The sequence below is a fragment of the Balaenoptera acutorostrata genome, unplaced genomic scaffold (assembly GCF_949987535.1).
Source record: "Balaenoptera acutorostrata unplaced genomic scaffold, mBalAcu1.1 scaffold_449, whole genome shotgun sequence".
Classification (NCBI taxonomy): Eukaryota; Metazoa; Chordata; class Mammalia; order Artiodactyla; family Balaenopteridae; genus Balaenoptera; species Balaenoptera acutorostrata.
In genome coordinates this window covers 99,928-123,816 of record NW_026646805.1, presented here as the reverse complement: position 1 = coordinate 123,816, position 23,889 = coordinate 99,928, and the positions used below count along the sequence as shown (strand labels likewise).

General features: G+C 46.5%; 2 protein-coding genes and 1 long non-coding RNA gene across 3 annotated transcripts in view; all 3 read right to left on the bottom strand.

Moving 5' to 3' along the window:
- Positions 1 to 2,643: 2,643 nt before the first annotated feature.
- Positions 2,644 to 3,481, bottom strand: LOC130707028 (nuclear transport factor 2-like). The gene has a single exon (XM_057539671.1). It carries the CDS (start codon positions 3,403 to 3,405, stop codon positions 3,022 to 3,024), a length of 384 nt encoding a protein of 127 aa, XP_057395654.1. The 5' UTR covers positions 3,406 to 3,481; the 3' UTR covers positions 2,644 to 3,021.
- Positions 3,482 to 5,080: 1,599 nt separating this feature from the next.
- On the bottom strand, positions 5,081 to 7,879 carry LOC130707027 (pro-neuregulin-2, membrane-bound isoform-like). The gene is made up of 3 exons (XM_057539670.1): positions 7,183 to 7,879; positions 6,778 to 6,829; positions 5,081 to 5,120 (listed from the first exon to the last, which is right to left on the bottom strand). The coding sequence occupies exons 1-3, from the start codon at positions 7,877 to 7,879 to the stop codon at positions 5,081 to 5,083; spliced, it is 789 nt and encodes a 262-aa protein (XP_057395653.1).
- Positions 7,880 to 16,357: 8,478 nt separating this feature from the next.
- LOC130707029 (uncharacterized) overlaps positions 16,358 to 23,889 on the bottom strand; it is a 40,106-nt gene continuing 32,574 nt past the window's right edge. The window contains exons 4-6 of the long non-coding RNA XR_009007042.1: positions 22,897 to 22,987; positions 18,582 to 21,829; positions 16,358 to 17,349 (exon numbers count right to left, since the gene is read on the bottom strand). This is a non-coding gene — a long non-coding RNA (uncharacterized LOC130707029). The remainder of the gene's footprint in view (positions 17,350 to 18,581; positions 21,830 to 22,896; positions 22,988 to 23,889) is intronic.

Below are 23,889 nucleotides of genomic sequence, written 5' to 3'. Positions count from 1 at the left end.
CAGAGGTTTTGCTTGTTTTCTCCAAAATTCAGCCTAGAACAGTGATTGCCACCATCCAGCAACACCCTCCAACAAGCATCCGGGATGCTTCACTCATTTATTCATTTGATTATTCAACACGGATTTAACCCACACAGGTCAGGCAACATGTGTCTATCAAAGAGGAAAAAAGATACAAACTCAATGAGTGATAGTTATAACTCGGTGGTCTTAGTAAGCCCCTCAATTTTTTAGCTTCCTTTGCCTTAACAGCAATTCCCAGGCTAGAGACAAACATTTGGGAAGACAGTATTACTGCTGTGACTTTCCAAACGCAGCAAAGCAGAGAGGGCTTCACCTCTCTGATCATGACCCCTCCATGCCCCGGGCTCACGGGTGTGCCCACTACCAAGACCCTAGGGCCCACATCAGGCATGCCCCCTTGTGCTGGGCTCTGTTCAGCTCACACTTGCTGGCACAGTAGAGCGAAAGAAGTAATTCCCTCCTCTAGGTTCTGGGCCTGACCTCCTAAACCTGGCTCCCAGCTCCAGAAGCAGGCAGCACTCAGAGCTGTGCTCTTCTAGTTCCCAGCACACTGACTGGGGCAGACCTCCAAAGCCAGAGCCCTGGGCTTTGTAGCAGGGAAGCCCCTGAAATAGAGATGCAATGCAGGTTACCATCTATGTCTTCATGGGAGGGACAAAGAGCCTATCAGGAACTGAAAGACACCTATTGTAAATTCACATCTTTTTTTTTGCACCGTGCAGCTTGCAGCATCTCAGTGCCGTGACCAGGGATTGAACCCAGGCCATGGCAGTGAAAGCCTAGAATCCTAACCACTAGGCCACCAGGGTACTCCCAACATTCACATCTTGTGATCTAGGACTTCCATATTCTGACACACTTAGACCCAGACAGCCGAATTCCAAGGTGTCAAGAGAAGACTTGTCAGTGTGGCCATGAGCAGGCATCAGTACATACTTGCTCTCTTGAAGACTCAGATCCACTCATGGGCCCCATCATTTACCTAAAGCTTTACCCTGCAGTGTCCTCACAAAGGAAACAGAGATGAAGGGAAGACACAGCTGAAGCCTGAGTTAGGAACTGATAGCTCTATCTCCCCTGTACCATCCAAGCTGTGAGTAAACTAAGTTTCTTTTTGTTTTTGTTTTTGTAGTTAGTAAAAAAAAAAAAAAAAAAACAGGATATAAATATGGCTAGGTCCTAATGGGGAGAACCAAAGTTAGGATAGTTTCTCAGGAAACTATTTTCCAAAGGGAAAAATATCCTGGTTCTCTGGAAGACTAAAAAAATAATGTCAATTACCACTTAGGCATCTCTTTCTAGGATGGCTGGGTGGCAAGTCTATGTTGGGGGGGGACTATTTCCTAACTATCAGATCTATGCCAAGCAGAGATTCGTCAACCCATTTTAAGCTTTCAACTTCACCAAAATTTCTTTTTTTTAAATCTTCTGCGACCTGTATGGATCATTTGCAGATGGAGAGTCAGGAGACAAGCCTTCAGAAACAGGCTTACCTCAAGCCCATCACAGCCCTAAACAATATGAAAACACAGTAATACGAAATACAGCCTCTCAACTAGCACTTAACTCAATAAAAGTTAGGTCTGAATTCTGTACATTTGCAAATAATTCAACTTTAGATTTTAAAATGTGACAGGCTGCATCACTAATCAGCTGCTCAAGTATTAGAAAATGACTGATATTTGGGAGAGTCATACATTAGGTCACACATTCTTTCATGATGTTACTTTCATTTTAACTTAAATTTCATGATAACATAACAGCACAGAGTAAAATGTGCATGCACAAATTTAGAGCATTCACACATGAATGGAAAACTGTCTACAATAGCCATTTCTGTTATTTAAAAGTAAGGACATTAAAAATTCGTTCTCACTTTCTTATGAAAACTTTGATGAAAACATGTTGTTACACTATTGTTTTTGGTAACAAATTGCATGAGTCCATAAGAGCCCTAATTTTTTTTTACTTTTTGTTTTCTTTACAAACTTTATTATATACTTTCAATGACTAATAATTCATGAATCCCTACCACTGTTTCTCATTATATACTTTGTTTTCATTATCATTCATTTATATAAGGCTAATCAAGATACCCATTCAATCAGAACTATCTATAGACATAATTTTTCCATATCCTTTGAGCATATCAAAAACAACCAAACAAAAAACCTAAGTATTGCTAAGTACTGAGGGCAGATGAGAGTTTCAAGATCTTTGGACATCTGGCCAGTTCATCACTTGTCACTGAAATTTAAAAATAGGTTTTAAAAGATGTTACATTTATAATTAAGAAAAAAATAACAGGAGGAAAATGGGCATCGAAGCAAAGGAGATTTCCTGAACAATGAATAGATTGCATTTGACAAGGGCAATAACCCGCCCAATCACGTCTTTTGCTCTCATTTGCTATAAGTATACAGGCCAGCGGAAGCACGGCCCATTGTTTTGACCCTCAGGGCTGTTGAAGCTTCCTGGTCTTACCTAATATATTAAGACATATGGTAAAACCTTCCCTAGATCCAGAGGATTTATAGATCTCCCACAACTGATGAGAATGATCGCCTAGTGCTTGTAATATATTCTTTTTTTTTTTTTTTTTAAGAAAATTTTCGTGGTTTTATTGTATCATGCGGCATTGAAACATCTGAACAAATCAATATCTCGGTGGTGAGGCAGCTGCTTTCTCCTTCACTTCTTTGGGTTACTAGAGCAACTTGTCAGTAGATTAAAAAAAAAAAAAAAAAAAGACAACCTTCCGCATTACTTAACTCTTTCCAAGGCATGCGCTGGTACAACACAAACTTCTCCCGTCAGATGCAACTAGTCTAGCGGCCAAACATCATGCACAATACCTCGGCAGCAGTAGCGCACTGCGCCCACTCCCACCGCGGCCCTGCTCATTTGTGTATGATATTTGGAGCATCTGGAGGAGCATGAATAATATCGGGAAGAGGAGGGAGGAGGAAACAGCATGAGTGCCTGGCTGGGAGGAGGTCAGCCGAAGTTGTGCAGGGCAAGCCTGAACATGTCATTGGTGCAAACCCAAGCATCATTGATGTTCTTTAATAGGAACATCTGGTGGAACCCCATGATGGGGTCTTCATCGGCCTTAAGCTGGCCCACAACCATGCTGATGATGCAGCTATGTGGCGTGGGCTGACGGTCCTGCGCCGTGATGCTATGCTGGATTTTCTGGAACGGAAGGCTAGACAATTTCTTCACAATGGCAGCTTTCCCCTGGAATTGCTGTCCTTCCCACATAAGGCATGACGCGTCAATATAAATTGCGTCTAGTTGGGTTCTGTCGTTATCAAATAACTGGTAGTAATGTTGAATGAAGCTGGATCCAATCTGCTCCCAAATTGGCTTGTCTCCCATTCTGGAGCGTCACCCAGCCTAGTTGAGACCCGAGGGGCTGGCACGATGGCTGCAGCGGCGGCAGCAACCCAGCGCCGTCTGCCTTGTAATATATTCTGATTCTGATATTTAAATTCACCTTTTAAAATATTTTTATTCCAAAGAGTTGTTTTCCCAGATGACCCATCTTGGTTTCATTTTTTAACATAAATATATATAAATACATACACGGTTTCTCTACTCAACAGAAAGAAGTGTTCTATATACAGTATAGAATTGACAGTAAGATTTATACAGTTTAAAGAGAGCCATCACAAGCACTTGGGAAATTACATTTACACATGTATTTATGAAAGACAAGCAGTCAAGCTGTATCTGTTCCTATTGCTATGCCCTTAATACAGCTTTTATTGAGAACAATTCTCTTCAATAGTTGGCTGGAAAATCCTTGCAGCATTTCTGTCATTTTCATAACACCATAAGGTCAGCACACTTTATTAAATAGTTATTGAGAACATGAGAAAAAGAAAGACATTGATCATAAATATTTGATAAACATGTTTGCATTATTATACATTCCAATATGATATACTGAATATTTAGATTGGCTTGTAAGAACACAAGTGATGTACAAATCTTGCATGGCCCAATTAGAGATGTTATTCAGCATCAGTATTTTTACTCCTTTTTGGGAATCAGTTACAGCCTAGTATAACGGCAATGCTTTGAAAACTAGAAGTGTAGTACATCAAACAATGATTTGTTTGAATAACGGCAATTTAATTGAACAAAATCATTGAAATTATTTTGCATTCCAATAAATATAAAACCTAGAAATGTCTTAGCCTGTGTAGTGAGCAAGAGAGAAAGCAAAGACTGGGAAGAATTTAACTGTAAAGGAAGTGCAATTCACACAAACCTCAAACATAAGGCAAACAAGCTATGAGATTCTGTGTTGTCATCTAAAATACACTACACAGTTTTTGTTTCCAAAAGTCCATTGTTCAGAGAAGAGCTTCTTTTTATACAGACTCTACTCAGGAGTTTCTCTTAGATGGGGGGAGGGGGCGGGGAGGAGAGAAAAAATAATTCAGGGAAGACTTCCATTAGCTCAACCCTAAGGCTAATCTGTTGCACGTGTAGTTTCTACACTAGTAAGCAACTTGTAGGAAACAACACTGCAGCTGAGCAAAGGAGAGCTGGAAACTGTTCCCCTGGGTATGATATCACAAAATGACTTGCCTAGATCCCCTCTCCAGCCTAGCATCAGGGCTCAGGCAGGAACACAACCATTGCGCCCCCAGGGCAGCTTCGTGTGGTTAGATAAGAACCCTCTGCTCCATCACTCTCCCTGAAATCTCCTGACCAGAAAAGCACACAGAAGCAGCTCGACCACGACAAATCAGTCCCTATTCTCTCTGTACATTTTTTTTTTTCCAATTTGTGTTCCTTTGCCTGGTAGGCTCTGAATGGCATTGTTAAACCAGACCACACAACTGGAAAAATTCACAAGTTTTCACACACATACACACTTTTACACCCCATATTCCAAGTATGGATTTACTGAGTTTCCATTATATAAAATAGCTTACACTATTTACTTATAGCCTACAATGTCACAATAACTACTACGTTCGTAAAACTCCAAGAGAAACTTTGAGCACGATTTCAGTTAGTCTTTAGCTAAATCTATTAGTTAAAGTTTCACGCGGTATCGTACTTTAAAGTACATAACCCTAAAATCACCAAACATACACAATAATTACACAAACCTGAAGCAGTAACTTCATGATTTCTTAATCAACTACATTACACGCAGGAGATTTCCAGTTCATTAAAAAAAAAAAACCCTGCTTTGTTTAGCATGCCACAACTTACAACTATGTATTTCCTTTGGCAAACAAAAGGGCAAAACTACCTTTAGTGAAGCTTTTTCGGCTTAGAAGCACGAAAATAGTATTTCTCCAGACAACATGAATTTTCCATTATCCAAACGTCCTCTGGACCCTTACAAGAAGTTTACCCCTGAAAACTGACATCTCTTTCTAGTTAGAAGGCGTAACTAACGCCATGGCTTATCTAGCAACACCCCACCCCCCATCCTAGGCACCACTGCCAACTACGATCCCCTTTATATTAACTTCCACCACGTGCAGTAGATGATCCACAACTCACATGGTTTGGGGTAAAAGCAAAATCCTTCCTGAACTGCATACAATAAAACACCTGAAAATGGGATGACAGCGTGGCTTAAAATGTTTTGTTTCAGATTCTCTAACAGAATAACATATGATGCAGTACAATGGTGAGGAGCTTTTGTGTTTCCTAATAAGACAGCTCCCAGCAGAGAGTTTCCCATGTTTTATAGTGACATCTATCAGCCAGACCCGGGGAATCCCAACGTCACTCAGCTTTCTTCAGCACCACTGTTTGAGAACAGCTTCCGGCCACAGAGTGGTGCAATCTTAACAGGTCTCTGGCGCACAAAGTGCATGGTGAAAATAAGGCAATGGAGGATAAGCAATGCTCTTCCCTGACATCAAAACCAAATCGTTAGGCATTAATTAACCGCAGGCTACAAGCATCAGAAATGCCAATCAGAAATTTAAATAACTGGCCATCACCTGATACGAATTGAAAAGAGCTGACACACTTTGCATCACAGGCAGACTGAGCATGGCATGGTGCTGAGTTTTGTAAAAATTCAATTAACCCAGCCATCTATCAGACGGATACATCAAGACCAGGGGAAAATCTATTATGCATGTTAGAATTTGTGATGTGTAATCATGTTAATTTTTGGTTTGAGAAGAAACCCCTCTATGTTTTAGTGATTACATGATCATCAGGAAATTACACAAATATTTAGAACCTAGAAATTACTTTATGAATGGCATAAACGTAATGCTACTTCAGAAATGTAATCAGATTATCAGCTGATTTCTCAGACCTGATAATACTAAGGAGACCTGGGAAGAACCCTCTGCAGTGGTAAAATCGGGAAAGGTCTTTGAAACACGATTGCTAAACTTATCTTCCGAAATTCTCCTTAAGGGCCTACGTGTGAAGCTCTATAATGACGCTCATCTGTTCCGACGCACTGACGTGCCAAAGCATACTCCAAACGAAAAGACTGGGAAAACAACAATTCTTGACACGATGTCACCAAAAAGAAAACACCCAACTTTATACTTCTCACATACACATTTTCACAAGGTGCAGACTGCACCTGTCTGTTCGGACGTGACTTCGCCAAAATCTCTGCCACATCGCAAGGGGAATCGCAGTGCTCCGTCCTGTTCTTGTTGGACTCTCCACAGACACAAACCCCTGACCAAGTCCACACTCCGGACTCGAAGTGATGGGAAGACTTTACAGTCCTGTCTGACTCACCTTTCCTCCTTCAGAGGAAAAAGCCCCTCACGGCTGCCCTTAACAGCAACTCCTAACGAAAGAGTTCAAGAAGGCACGCGCAAGAAAGCAGCCGGCCCATTTCCATTCTACTTGGCGAATGAAACCCCAAGGAATTAAAAAGTTTGAGGCGGCCCCAACCGAGGACCAAACTTGGGCTTTCAGCAATGGCAATGCCTCGAAACAGGGACACTGGAGAAGGCGCTGCCCGTGGAATCCAATCCGCGAACCTTCCTCCTCTGAGGATCGCCCAGAGTCTTCCAAGCCCGAAACTCCACCGCTCAGACCACGTCCGCCCGGAAGCCGTCGAAGCCCGGCGCCCGCCACGCCCCGGGAGTGCGCCCTCCCCGCCCCGCCCGAGCGCGCCCCGCGAGGCGAGGAACTTACCGCACCGCTTGCACAGCACCCGGCTGACTTCCTTCTTGAGGTTCCGGTCCGTCTCCAGAGGGGGGAAGGCTGCTCGGAAGGCGGCCGGCGCGCGGCCGCTGCTGTTGGCATCGGGCTCCATGAAGAAGATGTACCTGCTGTCCTCCTTGAGCCGCCCACAGGAGGGGAACGCGGGGTGGCCCCAGGCGCCCAGGCGCACGGTGAGCAGCGAGTCCTTCTTCAAGCCCCCGGCTTTCACCGCCCACACCTGGTGCACCTTCACCAGATAGGGCGCCTCGTCTCCGGGCTCGGCGGCGCTGGGCGCGGGGCCCGCGGGCCAGTGGGACACGGTCCCGTTGGCGGCGGGCAGCGCTCCCGGGCCCGCGGCTGACGGCTGGCGCTCGCCTCCCCACGCCCCTGCCTCGCCCGCCGCCGCCGCCGCCTTCCTGTCGAGTGCCCCCTGCTGCCGCCGCGGCGCGTGCACCTTTCCCTCGATCACCACCGCGGCGCGCTGAGCCAGCTCCTGCACCGAGCCCACGCTGGGCGGGGACTCGTAGCACACCGAGGCCCCCGCGGGAGCCACCTCGTCGCTGGCGGCCGCCTCAGGCGCCAGGACCGCGGTCCACAGCAGCGGCGGCGGCGAGCGGGCGGCGGGGCAGGGGCGCTGGGCCCGGGGGCCGGTCCTCCCGGAGCGGCGCGGGGCGCGTCGCCATCTCATGGTGCGAGGTGCGTGCGGGCTCCTGGCTGTCGGTTCCGACTCTGCCTCGCTCTCTCGCGCTGCCTCCCTTTTCCTCTCCCCTCCTCCCCCCGCACCCCTCCCCCATACCCTCCTCCTAATTTATTTATTGGCGGGAGCTGTGGGAGAGTTGTTTACGGGAGGAGGAGGAGGAAGAGAGAGAAGAGGTGGGTGGAACCACAGAAAGGCCAAGCAGTATAAGGGTAAAAAAAAAAAGTTTTTTTAAGCAAAATAGAAAAAAAAAAAAAAGCCGCCGCCGCCGCCGCCGCGGTTGCTGGGAGTGACAAGTCGTCCCCGCGCCGCCGCCGCCGCCGCCGCGCCCGAGCCCGGCTGTCGGGGCTGCCGTCACCGGAGGAGGACGTGGAGGTGGAGGAGCGGCTCGGCGGGGAACAGTCCTTTGTGTGAAGCGATGCTGCGGCGGCTGCCGAGGCTGCGAGCGGGCGGCGGGGCGAGCGCGCGAGGGAGAGAGCCCTGGAGGCGGAGTTGCGTGCCTGGAAATCGCTGGGCGGCCGCGGCGACAGCGCCCTGCGCCTCGCCGGCCTGTTTACCTGCGGGGCGCGCTCGGCCCGCGCCTCCCTTCCCCGTGCTGATGCCCGAGCCCGGCCCGCGAGTCGGTCCTCCCGGGTCTTCCCCGGCCTGCGCGCCGCCTCCCTCTCCGTCGCCCTGACTGCTGCACTGGGAGGCCGGGCGGCGACCAGGCTGCAGTCCGAGGGGGCTGCGGAGATTTCCCGGGGGCTGAGAGGTGACGCTTCGGTGACCGGGGACCTGTTAGCCGGCGCAGGAAGGAAGGGGGCACGCGGGAGATGCGGGGCCTCGTGGCAGAAAAGTTTTGGGTGAACTGGTTACCGGAGAGTCCAGAGGGAGCAACACGTTCGCAGGAGACAGGCTGCAATTAGAACAACTTTCTGTCTCGCTCGCTCCCCTGCTAACGCGCACACACAGGGAGCTCTTCAGGTTTGCTGCCTCTTCCACGGCTCCCCTCGTGGGACGCTTCAGGCTTGATTACCCTTGCCTTTTCTGCTGTGAAAATTCCCCGTTCGCCGTGATTTTCTGACCTGTGGGGTACTGCTGATCTGAGCACTGCTTGAATAAAATAGTGGCTCAATAATGCCGCTTGGTATAAAGTTTCAGGCACTTCGTCAACTAGTCCGTTTTTTAAAAAAAATAACTGAATGAAACGAAGGACGCCTCCGTGCCTGCTGGTACAAAGGATCCCAGGCATGAGGGGCTGTAGGTTAAATATTGTTCCATCTGAATATCACACCCGCCCCACCCTAACTCATCCCATCCCCCTCTGAACCCTCCACCCGCTGTCCCGCCAAATTTAAGAGGCTACTTTTATTTTTTTAAGAGTTTTTTTTTGTTTTGTTTTGTTTTTAATATTTTGGGGATTGATTTTACTTTCTTTTTTTTAATTTTTACTTATCTTTTATTTATTTATTTATTTTTGGCTGTGTTGGGTCTTCGTTTCTGTGCGAGGGCTTTCTCTAGTTGTGGCAAGCAGGGGCCACTCTTCATCGCGGTGCTCGGGCCTCTCACTATCGCGGCCTCTCTTGTTGCGGAGCACAGGCTCCAGACGCGCAGGCTCAGTACTTGCGGCTCACGGGCCTAGTTGCTCCGCGGCATGTGTGATCTTCCCAGACCAGGGCTCGAACCCGTGTCCCCTGCATTGGCAGGCAGATTCTCAACCACTGCGCCACCAGGGAAGCCCCATCAACAGAATTCTTTTATTCAAACTACCCTGAACAAAAATATCTTTCGATTCATTTTCAAGGGCCCAAGTGGTGTGCAAAGTGAGAAGACACACACTAGGGAATTTGATCCATACCCTTCCAAGTCTTAAGGTCACCCAGGAGGCATTCTCGACCTCTTCACCCATGAGGCAGCACCAAATTGTCCTCCAGAGAAGGACTCCCCGACTATCACGTCCCTTTTGTCTTATGGCTGAAAGGGGGTTGGGATCTGGGAAGGACATCTACCTCTGTGAGCTGCACACCAACTCCGGCTCACACAGCCTTGATTTCTGGTAAAATAGGATCAAGCCTCCAAAAGCAGACAGGTGAAGGCAGGCAATGCCTAGCAGCAGAGGTGTCCAGTGAGAGGGCAGTAGGCTTTGCCAAGGGGGAGGATGGAGTCAGGACGTGTAGATGGTTATCAGAAGCAACTGCCGGAGGGACCAGCTTGTGCTATGAGAGCACGCCCTCCAAGGACCTGCCTCTCCCTTTCTTTGGGTTTTTCCTATTTGAATGTGACCCCCATGGGACCAAGAACCTGGTCAAGATTCTTGTGGAAACTGGCCATAACCCTCAGATTTTCTTGAACAAAGCCAATTTCACAAAATATTCTTTCAACAAGGTCACTTTGATAGGTGTATAACTAAACTATGATTTCATGGAAATGTTCTAGAAGACTTTCTATACAAATGATCTTTTTTAAATTAAAACTATTGTTTAAAGTCTTAATTGTTTTAAAGCAAAAACAACGGGGCAATAGCTTATTATGAAGATATGAACAATCATTTATGGAGCCCCTCTGTGTGAGGTGCTAAGGTACAAAGGTGAGTAAGCAAAGCCCATGCACTCAAGAAGTCTAAAATCGTGCTCTCTGGGTCCTACCATCTCTGCCTTTTAAACAAAGGAAGAACGGGATGGACCCCCTGGGAGTCACTGGACCTAGGTCCCGAGACCACACCTAAACTGTTCCCACCTTTTAAATAATCCAGTCCTCCTGCTAGAGGCGTATCATCCAACTACTGCCAACTTCCGTGTCCCCTCTGGACGCCTGCAATAACTTCCTGCTGGTATCCTTCATTCAGGGTACCGGGGTTCTGGTAACTGTCCTGTCCGCAGCCCCTCTCTTGGTGACTGTCTTGAACTCACTCAACGCACTGTCCTGCCTTTGGATATCAGCACACCAGGAGGGCACCTCTAGCCCGTGCCTCTCTGGGCTCCACGCCCTGGGCTGGCCCCTGGGTGTCCTCACCCTCCATCAGAGAGGTAGAAAGGCTTGATTGGGAAGAAGCTCTGAGGACAAAGCCCCCTGGTCCCTCTCCCTTGCTGCCCCATACCCCTTGGCTGGGGGCAAATTCACCTCTATGCCACTTTAGCCCTGCTCAGCCTGGAGCAACATGGACAAAGGGTTTCGTCATGTCCTTCTCCCTGCTTCTCAGATCTTTCTGGTCTCTGGGTCACAACCTCAAGGTTATTGTGGCGGGGGGGGGGGGGGGCGGGTAGGGTGGAGGTGGGTGGGAGCGGCCACCATCCAGTGGTGTAAGTTCTAAGCTTGGAAGTCATTCAGAAACCACCTTCTCTTTCACACCCATTATCCACTTCATCCATTTTTACCTACTTCATTGTCCCTCAGATCTATTTATCGCTCATTTTTCTCCACTGCTGTCACCCTCATCCAAGGCCATACTCTTTCAGTTGATAAAAGAAATGTTCACATACTGAGGTATGGGGCAGTCATTCTGGCTTAATTTGAATTTTATGCTAACTAGAACAGCCCGTTTGTGGCTATCAAACCTACTTTATACATCTGCTTTAGTTATTAAAGAAAAGGGTGCACTGACCAAAAGTAAAGAATGTCCATGTTAAAAATAAAGATGAAATGCCCCCCCCCTTCCTGGGACACCACTGCTGGTGTTCCTTCCATGAGAAGACCCCCTTCCCAGGTGCCAAAGTCATACTGACTCGCTGTGTGCGTGCTGATCTGGTTTTTTGAAAACCTAAAGGAATGTATCCCTGACTTGTTTGATGATCTTTGTTCTGACAAGACATAAAACTGTGCTGAAATCCATGCTTCTCCAGAGCAGTTTCTCAGAGTAATCTAAGAAGCTGTCTTCTGGGCTACAGCCCTCAGTTTGGCTCAAATAAAACTCTTTTCTACTCCTATTATAGACTGTTTATGGATGATTTTCATCGACACAGGAAACAATTGAAAGTCTGACAGTTGACAGTTCAAAGTAGATGACACTCTTGTTTCCATCAATCCATTCTCTGCACCTCACCGCACGGCTTCTAGCCATGCTGGCTTTCTTGTTATTCCTTAAACGCTGTGATTTCTCTGACTGCAGACACTTTGCATATGCTGTTCCATCTGTCTGGAATTCTCCTGTCTCCCCTCACTGCTCTGACTAATCCTTACTCAGAGAAGACTTCCCTGTTGCCAAAGACCTTGTGATTTCCCCTTTCTCTACTATTCCATTACGTTCCTTCATTTAGATATTTGTATGATTTTTTAAATTAGTGTCCATTTCCCACACTATCCTGTAAACACTATAAACAGAAACTGTATCTGTTTCATTTGCTATTAAATTCTCCGTAATTAACACAGCACCTGACTCTTGGTAGACAGCCAATTAATATGAAAGATTAAGTAAATGAAGAATATATAGTAATTCAGAGCTCACATTTGAGAGCTAAACTGTACTGTGTTTGAACCTTGGCTGTATCACTTACAAGGTGTACGATTTTGGATGAGATACTTGACCTAAGCTTCAGTTTTCACATCTTTTTAAGATGAAGGCAATGAAGATTCCTACTTGCACTTGTAAAGTTCAAATGAAATAAATACCAAGTATTTAGTAAAGGGCCTGACACATAAAAAGGGCTTAATAAGTCGTCTGCTAAGAAGAGGATATATCCAATGATAACAATATAATAATGGGATTACAGAGTACAGGAGGAGGCCACAAGGCTTACAATAATCAAACACCCATGACACTACCTCCACCTTAAAAAAATTACTTTCATAGCTGTCATTTTGGGGAATTCTTTCCTCTCCTCTGAATCAGATTCTAGATGGAAGTAATGACTATGATATATATTTTTTAGTATAAATGAGCTTCAGAACCAGACTCCCAAGCTACAGATCTTGTCGCAGGCCTAGGAAGTTGTATACAGCTCAAGTGCCATACTACACATTCACATCTGTTTTTTCATTTAAATTATCATCTGTGTGTTTGTATAACAAAAGTGTTACTCCCCTGTTGGGTACAGTTTGGAGAGGAAATACTAGATTTTTCAGGACATATCATTGATCTGTAGTGACAAGAAAAAATATTCTACATCAGGGCTGTCTCAGAAAACTCAGGAGTCCTGGTTACCAGAAATTCAGTTTGGTGGGAAGATGGCAGAAGAAACAAACCATCCTCATTGTTTCCACAGTGTGGCAGACTTCAAACTGATTCTTACAACATAAAATGTTCGTAAATTTCAATCTATCTTATTGAAAGAAACAAAGCAAAATAGCAACAAAGTTCCTGTTCAGGGGTTGGGAATGATACTTCTTATTCCCTACAACCTTCAACCTGCTGGGCCCTAACAAAACGAAACTCTGGAAATGAACAGAAGACAAGGCAGCTTTAGAGTCTGGAATGTTCCAAAGGAATCATTCCTATGAGTAGGGAGACAGCCACCCAGAGGGATGACAACTCACCTCCTCCTTCACCAGAATCATCCACTTCACACAGGGGTGGGCAAACATTTCCTGTGTGGCGGCCAGAGAGTAAACATTGCAGGCTTTGTGGGACAAGAGTCCTCCACGGCAACTACTCAATTCTGCTGTGTGGGAGAGGATTGAGTATGGCTGTGTTCCAATAAGGCTTTATTTATGAGCCTTAATTTTTGAACTTCATGTAATTTTCATGTCACGATGTATTATTCTTCTTTTGATTTTTTCCAAGCATTTAAAAACGTAAAAACCATTCTTCGCTTGCAGACCTTACAAAATAAGTAGTGGCTGCATTTGGCCGGTGGCTATGTTCTGACCCCTGGCTTAAGACACATAAATAAATATTAAGTCACACCTATGGATTTCCTAACTGCTCTTCGAGTCTTCAGGATGTGCACAGCAGGCCTGCCCCTAACTGGAAGATAGAAGTTGTATATTGCACTGCAGAGATGAAAGAATGGAACTAATAGACAATTTTTTTAAATCCCATGAAGGAACATTTTACACACACTTTACAGTTTATTACACAGCTTGGCAAACAGGAAGCTTCTAAACAAGCAGGGCAGTCATTGTAATCCCTGATTATAAAACCATGGCAGTGAAGGTTTAGAAAGTTCAAAGCAATGCTGTAAAACTACTAGGCAGCTGAGCCAGGGACAGAATCCCTGCTTCTAGCTCTACATGTGCAACTGGAAGCCAAGGCACTGCATCCTCAGTAGATGCACCCCTCTTTGAGAATTCCCCACGAATTCGGCAACAGACCAGTCGAGAAAATGGAAAATGTTGACAAAGTAAATGTCACTATTATGCACAGTATGGGTCTGTACCTTTGTCTACCATCCAATCCCCACTTTTGTCTCTACTGCTGTGCTGCGAGAGTACCGTCCCCCCAAATTGAGGTCCACCTCGGACATGTGACCTTATTTGGAAATAGGGTCTTTTCAGATGTAATTACGATGATGTCACACTGGATTATAGTGAGTGCTAAACCGAATGACTGGGGTCTTTTTCCGAAGAGGAGAGGACACCCAGAGACACACACGGGGAAGAGAGCAGGCTGGCGTGACTCAGCTGCAAGCCAGGGAACAGCAAGCGTTCTCAGCAGCCACCAGCAGCGAGGAGAGAAGCGGGGACCTGACTTTCAATCAGAGCCTCCAGAGGGAGGTCCTGCCTACACCTTGACTTCAGATTTGTAGCCTCCAGAACTGTGAGAGAATAAATTTCTATTGTTGTAAGCCAAGCAGTTTGTGGTCATTTGTTACAGCAGCCCAAGGAGATGAACACAGCCACCCGCTAGCACTTTGCATCTAGAAATACCTTTGAATTTTGTTTCCCTGAAGACATCACTCATGTCGAGGCCACACTCAGGAGAGGCCTTTCCCACCCTTCTTCACTGGCATCATCCACATCCCACCCTTCAAGAATCAGCTCAGGGTCCCTTTCTCCAGGAAACACTGTCCTGCCCCGTCCTGCCAGGAGAGATTGGGGACCCCTCCCCTGTGCCCAGATGGTAGTGAGAAAAGAAATTTTCACATACTGAGGTATGGGAAAGTCATTCTGGCTTACACAGGAGTTAACTTGAATTTTATGCTAACTAAAACAGCCTGTTTGTGGCCTATCAAACCTACACTGTACATCTGCTTTAATTATTAAAGAAAAGGGCACAGGGACCAAAAGTAAAGAATGTCCATGTTAAAAATAAAGCCGGTTTCAAAAATAGAGCCGGTTTCAAAGCCTTACGTTGAATGTCCTCTATCACGATAGAAATCTAGCAGATCGGCATCGGTGGGAGGGACCCACGATTTTGCTACCTGTCCCCGGTTCTAGATACCCCTCCAACTCCAAAGCATGTTCTCGTGTTATCACTGCCTTCATGAAAACCAAGGTGCCCCTTTTCAAAAGCTCCCACCTGCTGGATGTCTTCTCTCGTGGGCTCTCTGGGGGTCACCTGCCCCAGACAGACCACAGAGGAGAAGGTCTTGGGCCAAAGATGCCCCAACAGGCAAGACAAGTTCAGCCTCCACTCCAGCCTCCCAAACACAAAGGCATTCTCCTCTGCGGGTTTGCAAGCTTGTTTTGTTTACAGCCAGGCAACATGTGCAGAGGAGAAAGCTGACTGTATCCTGACCAAGAAAAACAAAAGTCGGGCAGCCGGTTTTTTTTTAAGCATTGTGAGTAGAGCTTCGGCAATAACATCTCCCACCCGAAATAGCTGTGTAAAGGAGGCGGAGGAGAAGCCCTTGTGGAGGTTAAAGAAAACAAGAATTAAAGAGTGAATGTGATTTGTGGAGCCGGAGAATGGAGGCATCTACACCTCGGCGGGAAGGGTGTCCTGGGGACCAGGTGTCCTGGAGGAGTCCTCCCAGCACATCCCCATCCTGCCAGGACTGGGAACCGAACTTGCCAGCTTCGGGTCTAGGCTAGAATTCAGAGGGACTCAGGGATGTGGAAGATCAGTCCTGGACCAGCTGCTTCTGAGGACCCAGCAGGTGGGAGGACACACCTGGCCAAGTGCTGTGGAACATTCAAATAGGAGCTGCCTGCACCAAAGCAGGAAGGAAGTTTAAGACCAAGCACATCACCTTCTCCCATGGGGACCCTGCTTCCTAGGAGGCCCACTGACCTAATACCTCCCGGGTGGCAGAACGTGGGGAGAAGGGCTTCTCCTCAGGACCACCGGTGGGACTCAGAGCAAGCAGGGCCCTTGTGGTCCTAACTGCTCAGAAAGGAACAAGGATGCTACAAGCCTGGCCCAGCCTCCTGCCGTGGCCAGCCCTTCCCTTGAAGAACAGTCATCACAGGCAGCAGGGATGGCGGTGCGAGCAGCCCCTCAGCCCCCCATGCACCCAGAGCCTCGGGCTTCCTTAGCACCCTACGGCCTGTCCCTGGTGAGGGCGTAACCTTCACACGGGCTGCAATTTCACTCCATCCCCTTTATTTCAGTACACACCAAGCCCAGACAGTCTTCCAGAATTTTTGGGAGCTAATCAGTGGAGTGACGGCTTTTCCTCTGGGAACCGTTTTGTTGCTTTCTCACCAAGTTATGTGACAGGCAGACGCCCATCAGGTCAAACAGGACAGTCGCCCACACCCCAGGAAATGTCTCCTTCCACCACATTAAATGAGCGCAGACAGAGTCGGCAAGCGGGAGGGGCGAGGAAGGAGACAGAAGTTTGAGGAAGGACTCAAACTGAAGGTCACAAGAGTTGGGGGACAGCAGGTCAGGATAAAGTCAAGGGGGAAGACCCTATGGTGGAAAACCCAACCAACCCATCACGCTTCCCAGAGTCAGCCTCCCAGCAATGCGTCCTCCAGGAAGCAGCACATCCAGGGTTCAACCCCCTTCACCCAACAAATCCAAATCTACACCCCAACAGGCAGGCACCCTAGCCCAAGACCAGACCTATTTCCACAGACCTGAGCGCGGCTAATTGAGAGAGTAGTAAACCAATCCAGTTCTAGACAGCACAGAAGTTTCCCAAACCGTCAGCTTGTTTTCCTCCCAACAAAACACGGTGATTTCCCTCCGTTGTCACATTTCCTCCCCTAAACTTTTCTTTCTGCAACCCCTCTACAGAGGCTAAACTGCAAGCCGCTGAGGACGGAAACGCAAGAGCAGCCCCGCCGGGATGCAGCAGGAGTACCTTCTCCGTGGAGCAGAGGGGCCGGTGCCCAGAGGCTCGCTGCCCTGCCGAGCCGTGGAGGGCTGCTGTCGGGATGGAGCACGCTGAGGATTACGCGTCCCCGTCTCTGCGACCAGACCTTTCGGCGGCTCGGACCAACTGTGCTAGCGAGGCACTTAGCAATTTTCTGCTGGCGCTGATGCCCCGCCCTCTGCTCCTGCGATTGGCTCCCGGGTCCCGGGCAGGACTCCATTGGTTTCAGACGACCTCACTCATTGCCTTGGCTCCTACTATTACCTGAGCCATCAAAGGAAATAATTCCAGGTTTCATTGACAACCTGTAAGGCTCTCCTCCAACCCGGTGTGGGAGCGGCCCTGGGAGTCCAGTGGAGGGAAGAGGGGAGAGTAGAAAAAGTGGGGGTGGGAGAGAGGGAGAGCCGAGAAAGGGTGGAGGGTGAGAGAGAGAGGGGGAGGGAGAGAGGGAGGAAGGGAGAGAGAGAGAGAGAGATGGAGAGAGAGAGGGAGCTATCAAGCAATCAGATTCCTGCACCAGCATTTTAACTTCCACAAAACAGAGCCCATAGCAACAATTTTCTGGCTTTATTTTTCCCCCAGCTGGTGAATGTTCCTGAGGGCAGGGAGAAATATGACGGTGGTGTTTCTGCCGGTGTAACACAGGCTCTGGGAAGCAGAGCAAGGTAAAGCCTGGAGGAATCTAGTGATGTATTTCCCGGGGCCACCCTGGAGGGCATGTGAAGGTCATTTTAGATTGTTTGGGAGGACAGATTATGCACCTTCTCTGGATTTATCCATCCGTTCTTTCCCTCATGGTCCACCCAACCTGAGAAGACAGTTTCCTTTTGCACCTTATTCAGTCTCAGGAGAGCTGATTTTAAAGTCTGCGAAAGTCTGGAAATCCTCACTGGTCTCACAGGGAGGTCCAGAGAGACAGGCATTCCCCAAGCTAGTAATTCTGCTTGGACCCTGACTTTTGCTTGTTCTCACGTGGCTTCAGTGAATTGCTTAGACTCACATCATCAACCAAAGCAAGGAAGGAGAGGAAAAGAAACTCATCACGGGGTGAGAACAGTCCAAATGCTTTTCCTTGTTCAACAAGGAATCATAGAGCATGAGTCTTACCCTTTTTCTTTCCTTAGTGTATATTTTTCACTGTATGGAAAGGACATCATTTGATAGCGGACAACATTTGATAGCTGAATTTTTTAAGAGGAAGGGAAAGAATTTTAAAAGGGCCTTTTAAAGGAAGCTCTTGGAATATCAAATTTCAGATTAGTTAGAACTCGCCTTTCACCCTTTTCCTTCTGGGATCCGCATGTCTCTGAGCACAGGCTATGGTTCCAGTTCGTCCCCTGTAGCCTCAGACAATTGCAATCTTTATCACCATCTGCATCCTTGGAGGCAAAAGTTCCTGCTGCCTTGCTCAGTGAGCTTCTGCTTCATGGGGATATGCCTGGTTTCCCTAAACACATTGCAAGCTCTGTAGGGGCAGAGCTGGTATCATGTATATCTTTATAACTCCAGTGACAGCACATAGCACTCAATAAGTGGGCTGACTAATAAAACCCAATTCAAAACGCAGAGTGTACCTCTGAGCCTCCTGGCATCATTATTCCACTGTGATCACTCATCCAGCTGGCGGGGTGGGGAAGGGGCCCATCCTGGATTCCAGGAGGTAAAAATTCAGGACTGTGACAGCTACCGCCGTCCCTCCTAGCTCTCAGTGCCCCTATTCTCTCTGGAAAATGAGGCAGCTCTTCACTCCATGTCTTCTTACTCCCTCGAGCGCTGGAAGGAAATGAGAAGATGAGGGACACACATTTTATTTATGAGACATATACCTCAAAAATTAAGTCATTTCCATAGTGGCTTTCCAAATATCAGCATGGCTAAAAGGAGAGTGACCCTCTACTAGGAGTCAAAAAATAGGACAAGGGGTGTAGCAAAGTATTTGTTTTTTATTTCCTTCCTTTGTCTAGGTGAAATTCTTACAAAGCCCCAAGGATGAAATTAACCTTAGCTGTTCCTTTGAAATTGACCCTGTCCCAGAAAATCTGGCACGTTCAGTCATGGAGTAAAAGCCATAAATAATACTTTTATGATTTAAGCCGTAAGATTTCCACTTCCACAAGAAAGCAGAGAGCGAGAAATAAATGGAAGAAATAAATGAAGGTAAAATGAAAAAATAAAAAAATGCAGGCTTCAGCTCTGTGCCTTCACACTATCCCACTTCTCCCCCTTAAGAAAAAATAAGAGAAATAAACTAAATTATAAGAACTCTCTTGAGCACCTATCAAAGATTCAGTCATCCTCAAAGGAAAAGGAAAGCATTTCAAGTGACTTTCTAAAATGCTTTGTCTGCCAAACAGCAAGTCCTTACATGTACTTTTTGCCTTTTGAAGATGAAAGAGAGAGAGAGAGCTGTAAACAGTTGTTTATGTCAGTGCCTTTTAAACTGCCTGGTGGTGGTGGGATGAATTGGGAGATTGGGATTGACATACGTACACTACTATGTATAAAATAGATAACTAATAAGACCCAGCTGTATAAAAAATAAATAAATAAATTTCAAATAAATAAATAAACTGCCTGGTCATAAAATATTCTCTTTGAGAGAAGGATGATCCCTTTGTGTCCCATAGATCAACTGCTTAATTCTGAGAGTTGGAGAAGGCAGATTAAGTATGCGGACTCCACTGGTGCTTGCATTTGTATTAAATATCAGCTCCATACCATTTAAATGCACTGAGGTATGAAATGTACCGAATTCCACCTTGTGGCCAGTGCCCTGGCTAAAGTAGTCCGTTTCGATTTAACAATTTCAGTGCATTAGTGACCTGAAAGGCTTTGGAGGGGGTTCGCGTTCCATTGTCAGCAATTAAGGGAAGGCTGTGGGTTGCTTTATTAAAATACAAATTAAACAGCAGCCGTTGGAGCTCCCGTCCTTCTTGTGGGTAACCACCTGCTGCAACAAATTACCCCGACCTGCAGCGGAGGCTGGAGAAACCCTGTGTTTACCCTCCTGCTTATACCATTTTGTCAGTTATTTATTTATGCCAAATTCTGTTCCTAAAAGGGAAAAGAGGAGAATAAATCTAGGCAATGCCAAGAAAAAAGGAAATGTGTGAAAATGGGAGAAAAAACAACAACAGAAAAAAGAGAGGGTGACTTTCAACCTTACATCTTTGCTAATTGAGTTGAGCCACACGGTACTGTCTTGGAAAACATGATATTAGCAAGATTTCTGAAAACCAGCATTGGATGGATGAAGGCACAGCTTCCGAAGTAGAGGAACTTGGAGGAACACACGCACAGCTTTCTGTTCTGGCTGATGGCTGTTGTGAAACTTTATGTAATCTGATTCCTGCCCCCTACAGCTACCCACTCCACTCCCCAAATCAAACCTGTGGAGCCAGTGGCATTTCCTCTAAGTACAAGAGGAGATTGTGGTTGCCAGGAAGGTGTCAGTCACTGTGAACCATTCTTAATGACTTCATTAATTACTAATGAGCCTTCAGAAAGTTGGTATTAAAATAGACAGGGCTTCCTGAGCTTTGAAGACAGTAGTTTACTATTTACAATACCCTGCTAAATAAAAGCAGGTGATTCTGGGGGTTTCAAATCATGATGATATTGTCAATAACCTGAAAGAGAGAGAGAAAAAGACAGAAACAGACAGATGGACAGACAGCAATCTCCAAGGCTAAATTGCCCACCTAAATTCTGTTTGCTTCAGTTAAATTCTTCATAAGAAACATGGGGCTGAACGCTGTCATGAATTCCTGTCCAGCAATGCACCAGTTGACAGACGCTGGAGAACTGAATGAGGAAGGGCGGCTGCCTTCCATGAAGCTGGCGGATGACCGTGACAGAAGGCACCTTCCAGATCAAAGGGCTGCACACATGAATATGACTCTGGGGCCCCCTGCCTGCCAGGACCCATGTCCTGACATACAGTCTTCTCGAAAGTACCCATCCAACTTGTTTACAAAACCTGCCGCACATCATTCCCTCATTTGTAAATCAGGGTAATATTATTATTTCTAGGGCTGTGGAGAGTATGATGGCAAATCAACCTACAAAGGACCGTACAGATGTCCTAGCACTTGATATTAAGGGACCACATCTTGGCATTGGCGAATATTCGTGGGACACACAGTCACTCTGCTCTATTAGCCCAGATGTCAGATCAGCTCTTGGAGTGGGACCAGAAGATGCTCACAGGGGCAGAAAAGATGCTCCAGGCACAGAGCAAAGCCTTGGGCAGTGAGGTCTCATTTCCTATTGCTTAAGGAAATTCTCAAACTGTCCCGTGATACACCCCATATGGAGAAGAGTCCCTGGGGGTGTGACAGTGTCATGCAAGGGACCTGCCATAAACCAAAGTGGCTTCAAAAATGCATATTTTATTACGAAAGTCACGTCAATTTTGTATTCTACTCCAGAACGTTTGTTTTAGTACATGAGTTAAAGAATGAGTTGCCCCAAATATTTGTATAACACTGAGTTTCCAGGAAGATGCTGCATATTTATGAGTAGCCTGGGGTTTGAGAAACACAAGCCTCAAGTTTCTAGTCTGCCTTCTGCCTGGCTTTCAGAGTCAGGTGAAACCTGGCCCCATCCCACCTGTGTAACTTCCTCCACCCTCATCCTCACGGACCACGATCCCACCACAGCCTCTCTGAGCATGCTCACTCCAGCCTCCTGGCCTCCCGGTGGCTGCCCCAGGGTCTCCCTCGCACCTGCTTCTCCTGTGAGATCGCAGCCCTCCTCCAAGGTCCAGACGCAGCTCTCCTTCCGTCACTTCTCCTGTCTGCCAGGACGCTTCAATTTTACCCTGCACCACACAAGTTAAAATTAGTTACATTCTTGTTTGTATTTTCATTATTGTTTCCATATGGCCATTTTCATATCTGCTACTACATGTTATGTTTATTTGGTAGCCTTAACACCACCCCCATGTCACCCCCAAATCCACAGTGATACCCACAGCAGTTAGGACAGTGCCGGCCCAACACTTAGAAATCCCAACAATGAACAGTTAATGACAACGTGGACAGATCAACTTCTTTCACAGTTGGAAGAAATGGACATCTGGTAACATCTAGCACAAGGGTCATCCCGACCTGTTCAAAACGTTCAGGGGAGAGTGTAGCATCCCATCTCGGCCTCTTTGGCCATCCAAATGCATATCACACTTAGCATCCGGGGAAAGCAAAGAGCTGAAAACATCACAGTGACATCAGGACCGGATTTTCCCTCCTTCTACTCCCTTGTTCTTCCTCCAGCAAGAAGGGAGGCTGGGTAAGGCCAGAGAGGTTTCTTTTAGCCTAAGAATGCATTTAAGTTACCGAGGAAAAGTGATAAACATTAACAAGGAAACACTGGTCTGTCATGAAGACGTATTTGAAGGGAGTACTTTCTATCAAGCATATTTGCCTCCTTTGAAATGAAGAGAAGATCCCGGGGGGAAGGCAGGGGCAGAAAAACTGCGGGGCGTTGGAACTGAAGAGGAAGATGAGGGATGGAACTCTTGGGCTCTCATCCAACATGGTCACCGTTAGCACTGAAAGGTGTCTGATGGAAAAAGCAAATTAGTGTTTTTGCACAATCCTCTGCATTCTATGTTTGGGATTGGCTGGCACTAAGAATGTCTTCAGGCTGGACTTGGGCTGCACACCTTTCCAATTGCTGTGACATAACCAGCAGTTTCCATTGCAATGCCAAAATCGTATCTATTAGGATAGCTATCAGAGTACTCCAAATACTACTTCTTGCAGTACCCTGTCCCAACCATTTGCCTTCCTCTTCCCATTAGTCCTTAATTCAGAAACCCCAGAGATTTGTTCACTAATTTATGAACATATTTCTTCATTCAGCCAAGAAAATTGATTGATCCCTTACCAAATTTCAGGCACCCTTCTTCAGTATGTTTTATAGGCATGTTCAGGAAACACAGCAGTGATCAACACAGATGAATATAGCCTCTCTCGAGCTGAGGGGAGAGACAAAAGTAAAGAAGCAAATATAAAATCATAAGTTTAAATATGTAAATAAAAATTAAATAAATGGGTAGAATAACTAGTATATCAGGTAAGTGCTGGAGAAAAACAGCAAGCAGGGAAGGGAGATGGAGATTGTTAGCTGGTAGGAGGAGGCTGCGATCTGAAAGTAAGTGATCAATGAGGGCTTTCTGGGGAAGATAAAATTTAAGAGGGAACTTAAGGTTGTGAGAAGGAGCAAGGTGCATATCTGGGAAGTGAATAGTACAAGCATAGGAAACAGTCAGATGGAAGGGCAATGAGGCAAGAGTGGGTTTGGAGTATCCAAGGAGCAGAAAGGATGTCAGTGTGTGGAAAACAGAGGGAGCAAAGTGGAGAGGAGAAGGAAACAGTCAGAGAGGAAACAGAGGCCCAGATTTCTAGGGCTGTGGAGGCACTTTGAGGACTTTGCTTTTCCTGTGAAGAAGCCATTGAAGAGACTTGGGTGACATGATCTGACCTGTTTTAATAGGATCTCTCTGGATGCCATGTTGATTAGAGACTGTAGGAGAATAAGGACAAGCCCCAGAAGACGAACAGTTGATTCAAAGAAGTGATTTACTCAAAAATGCGCCTCCTCCTCAGTGAGGACGCAGAGCCGGGATCGGCAAATACTGGCCACAAATCAAATCAGGCGCTCAGCCTGGATCTGTGTGACTGTGAGCTAATAATGGTTCTCACGTTTCGAAAGGTTGTTGAAGAAAAAAGGGGAGGAGAAGCTACAGAAACTGTATATGGCCCACAAAGCCTAAGACATTTAAAATCCAGAAAATGCTTTCCAACACCTGATGGAAGGCATCTGGCTGGTAGGAGGTCCTCAGCAAAATTTGGAAGAGGAATACATGAGTCAATTAGT

Bases quoted from the DNA above. Each gene is read 5' to 3' on its own strand.
- LOC130707027 (XM_057539670.1), bottom strand. From the start codon at position 7,879: ATGAGATGGCGACGCGCCCCGCGCCGCTCCGGGAGGACCGGCCCCCGG. The intron at 6,830-7,182 runs GTAAGTTCCTCG...CTCTTTCGTTAG, and splicing joins GGTGCTGTGCAAGCGGTGCG to GAGTTGCTGTTAAGGGCAGC. The intron at 5,121-6,777 runs GTGAGTCAGACA...TGGTGATTTTAG, and splicing joins TTTCCTCTGAAGGAGGAAAG to GGTTATGTACTTTAAAGTAC.
- LOC130707028 (XM_057539671.1), bottom strand. From the start codon at position 3,405: ATGGGAGACAAGCCAATTTGGGAGCAGATTGGATCCAGCTTCATTCAA.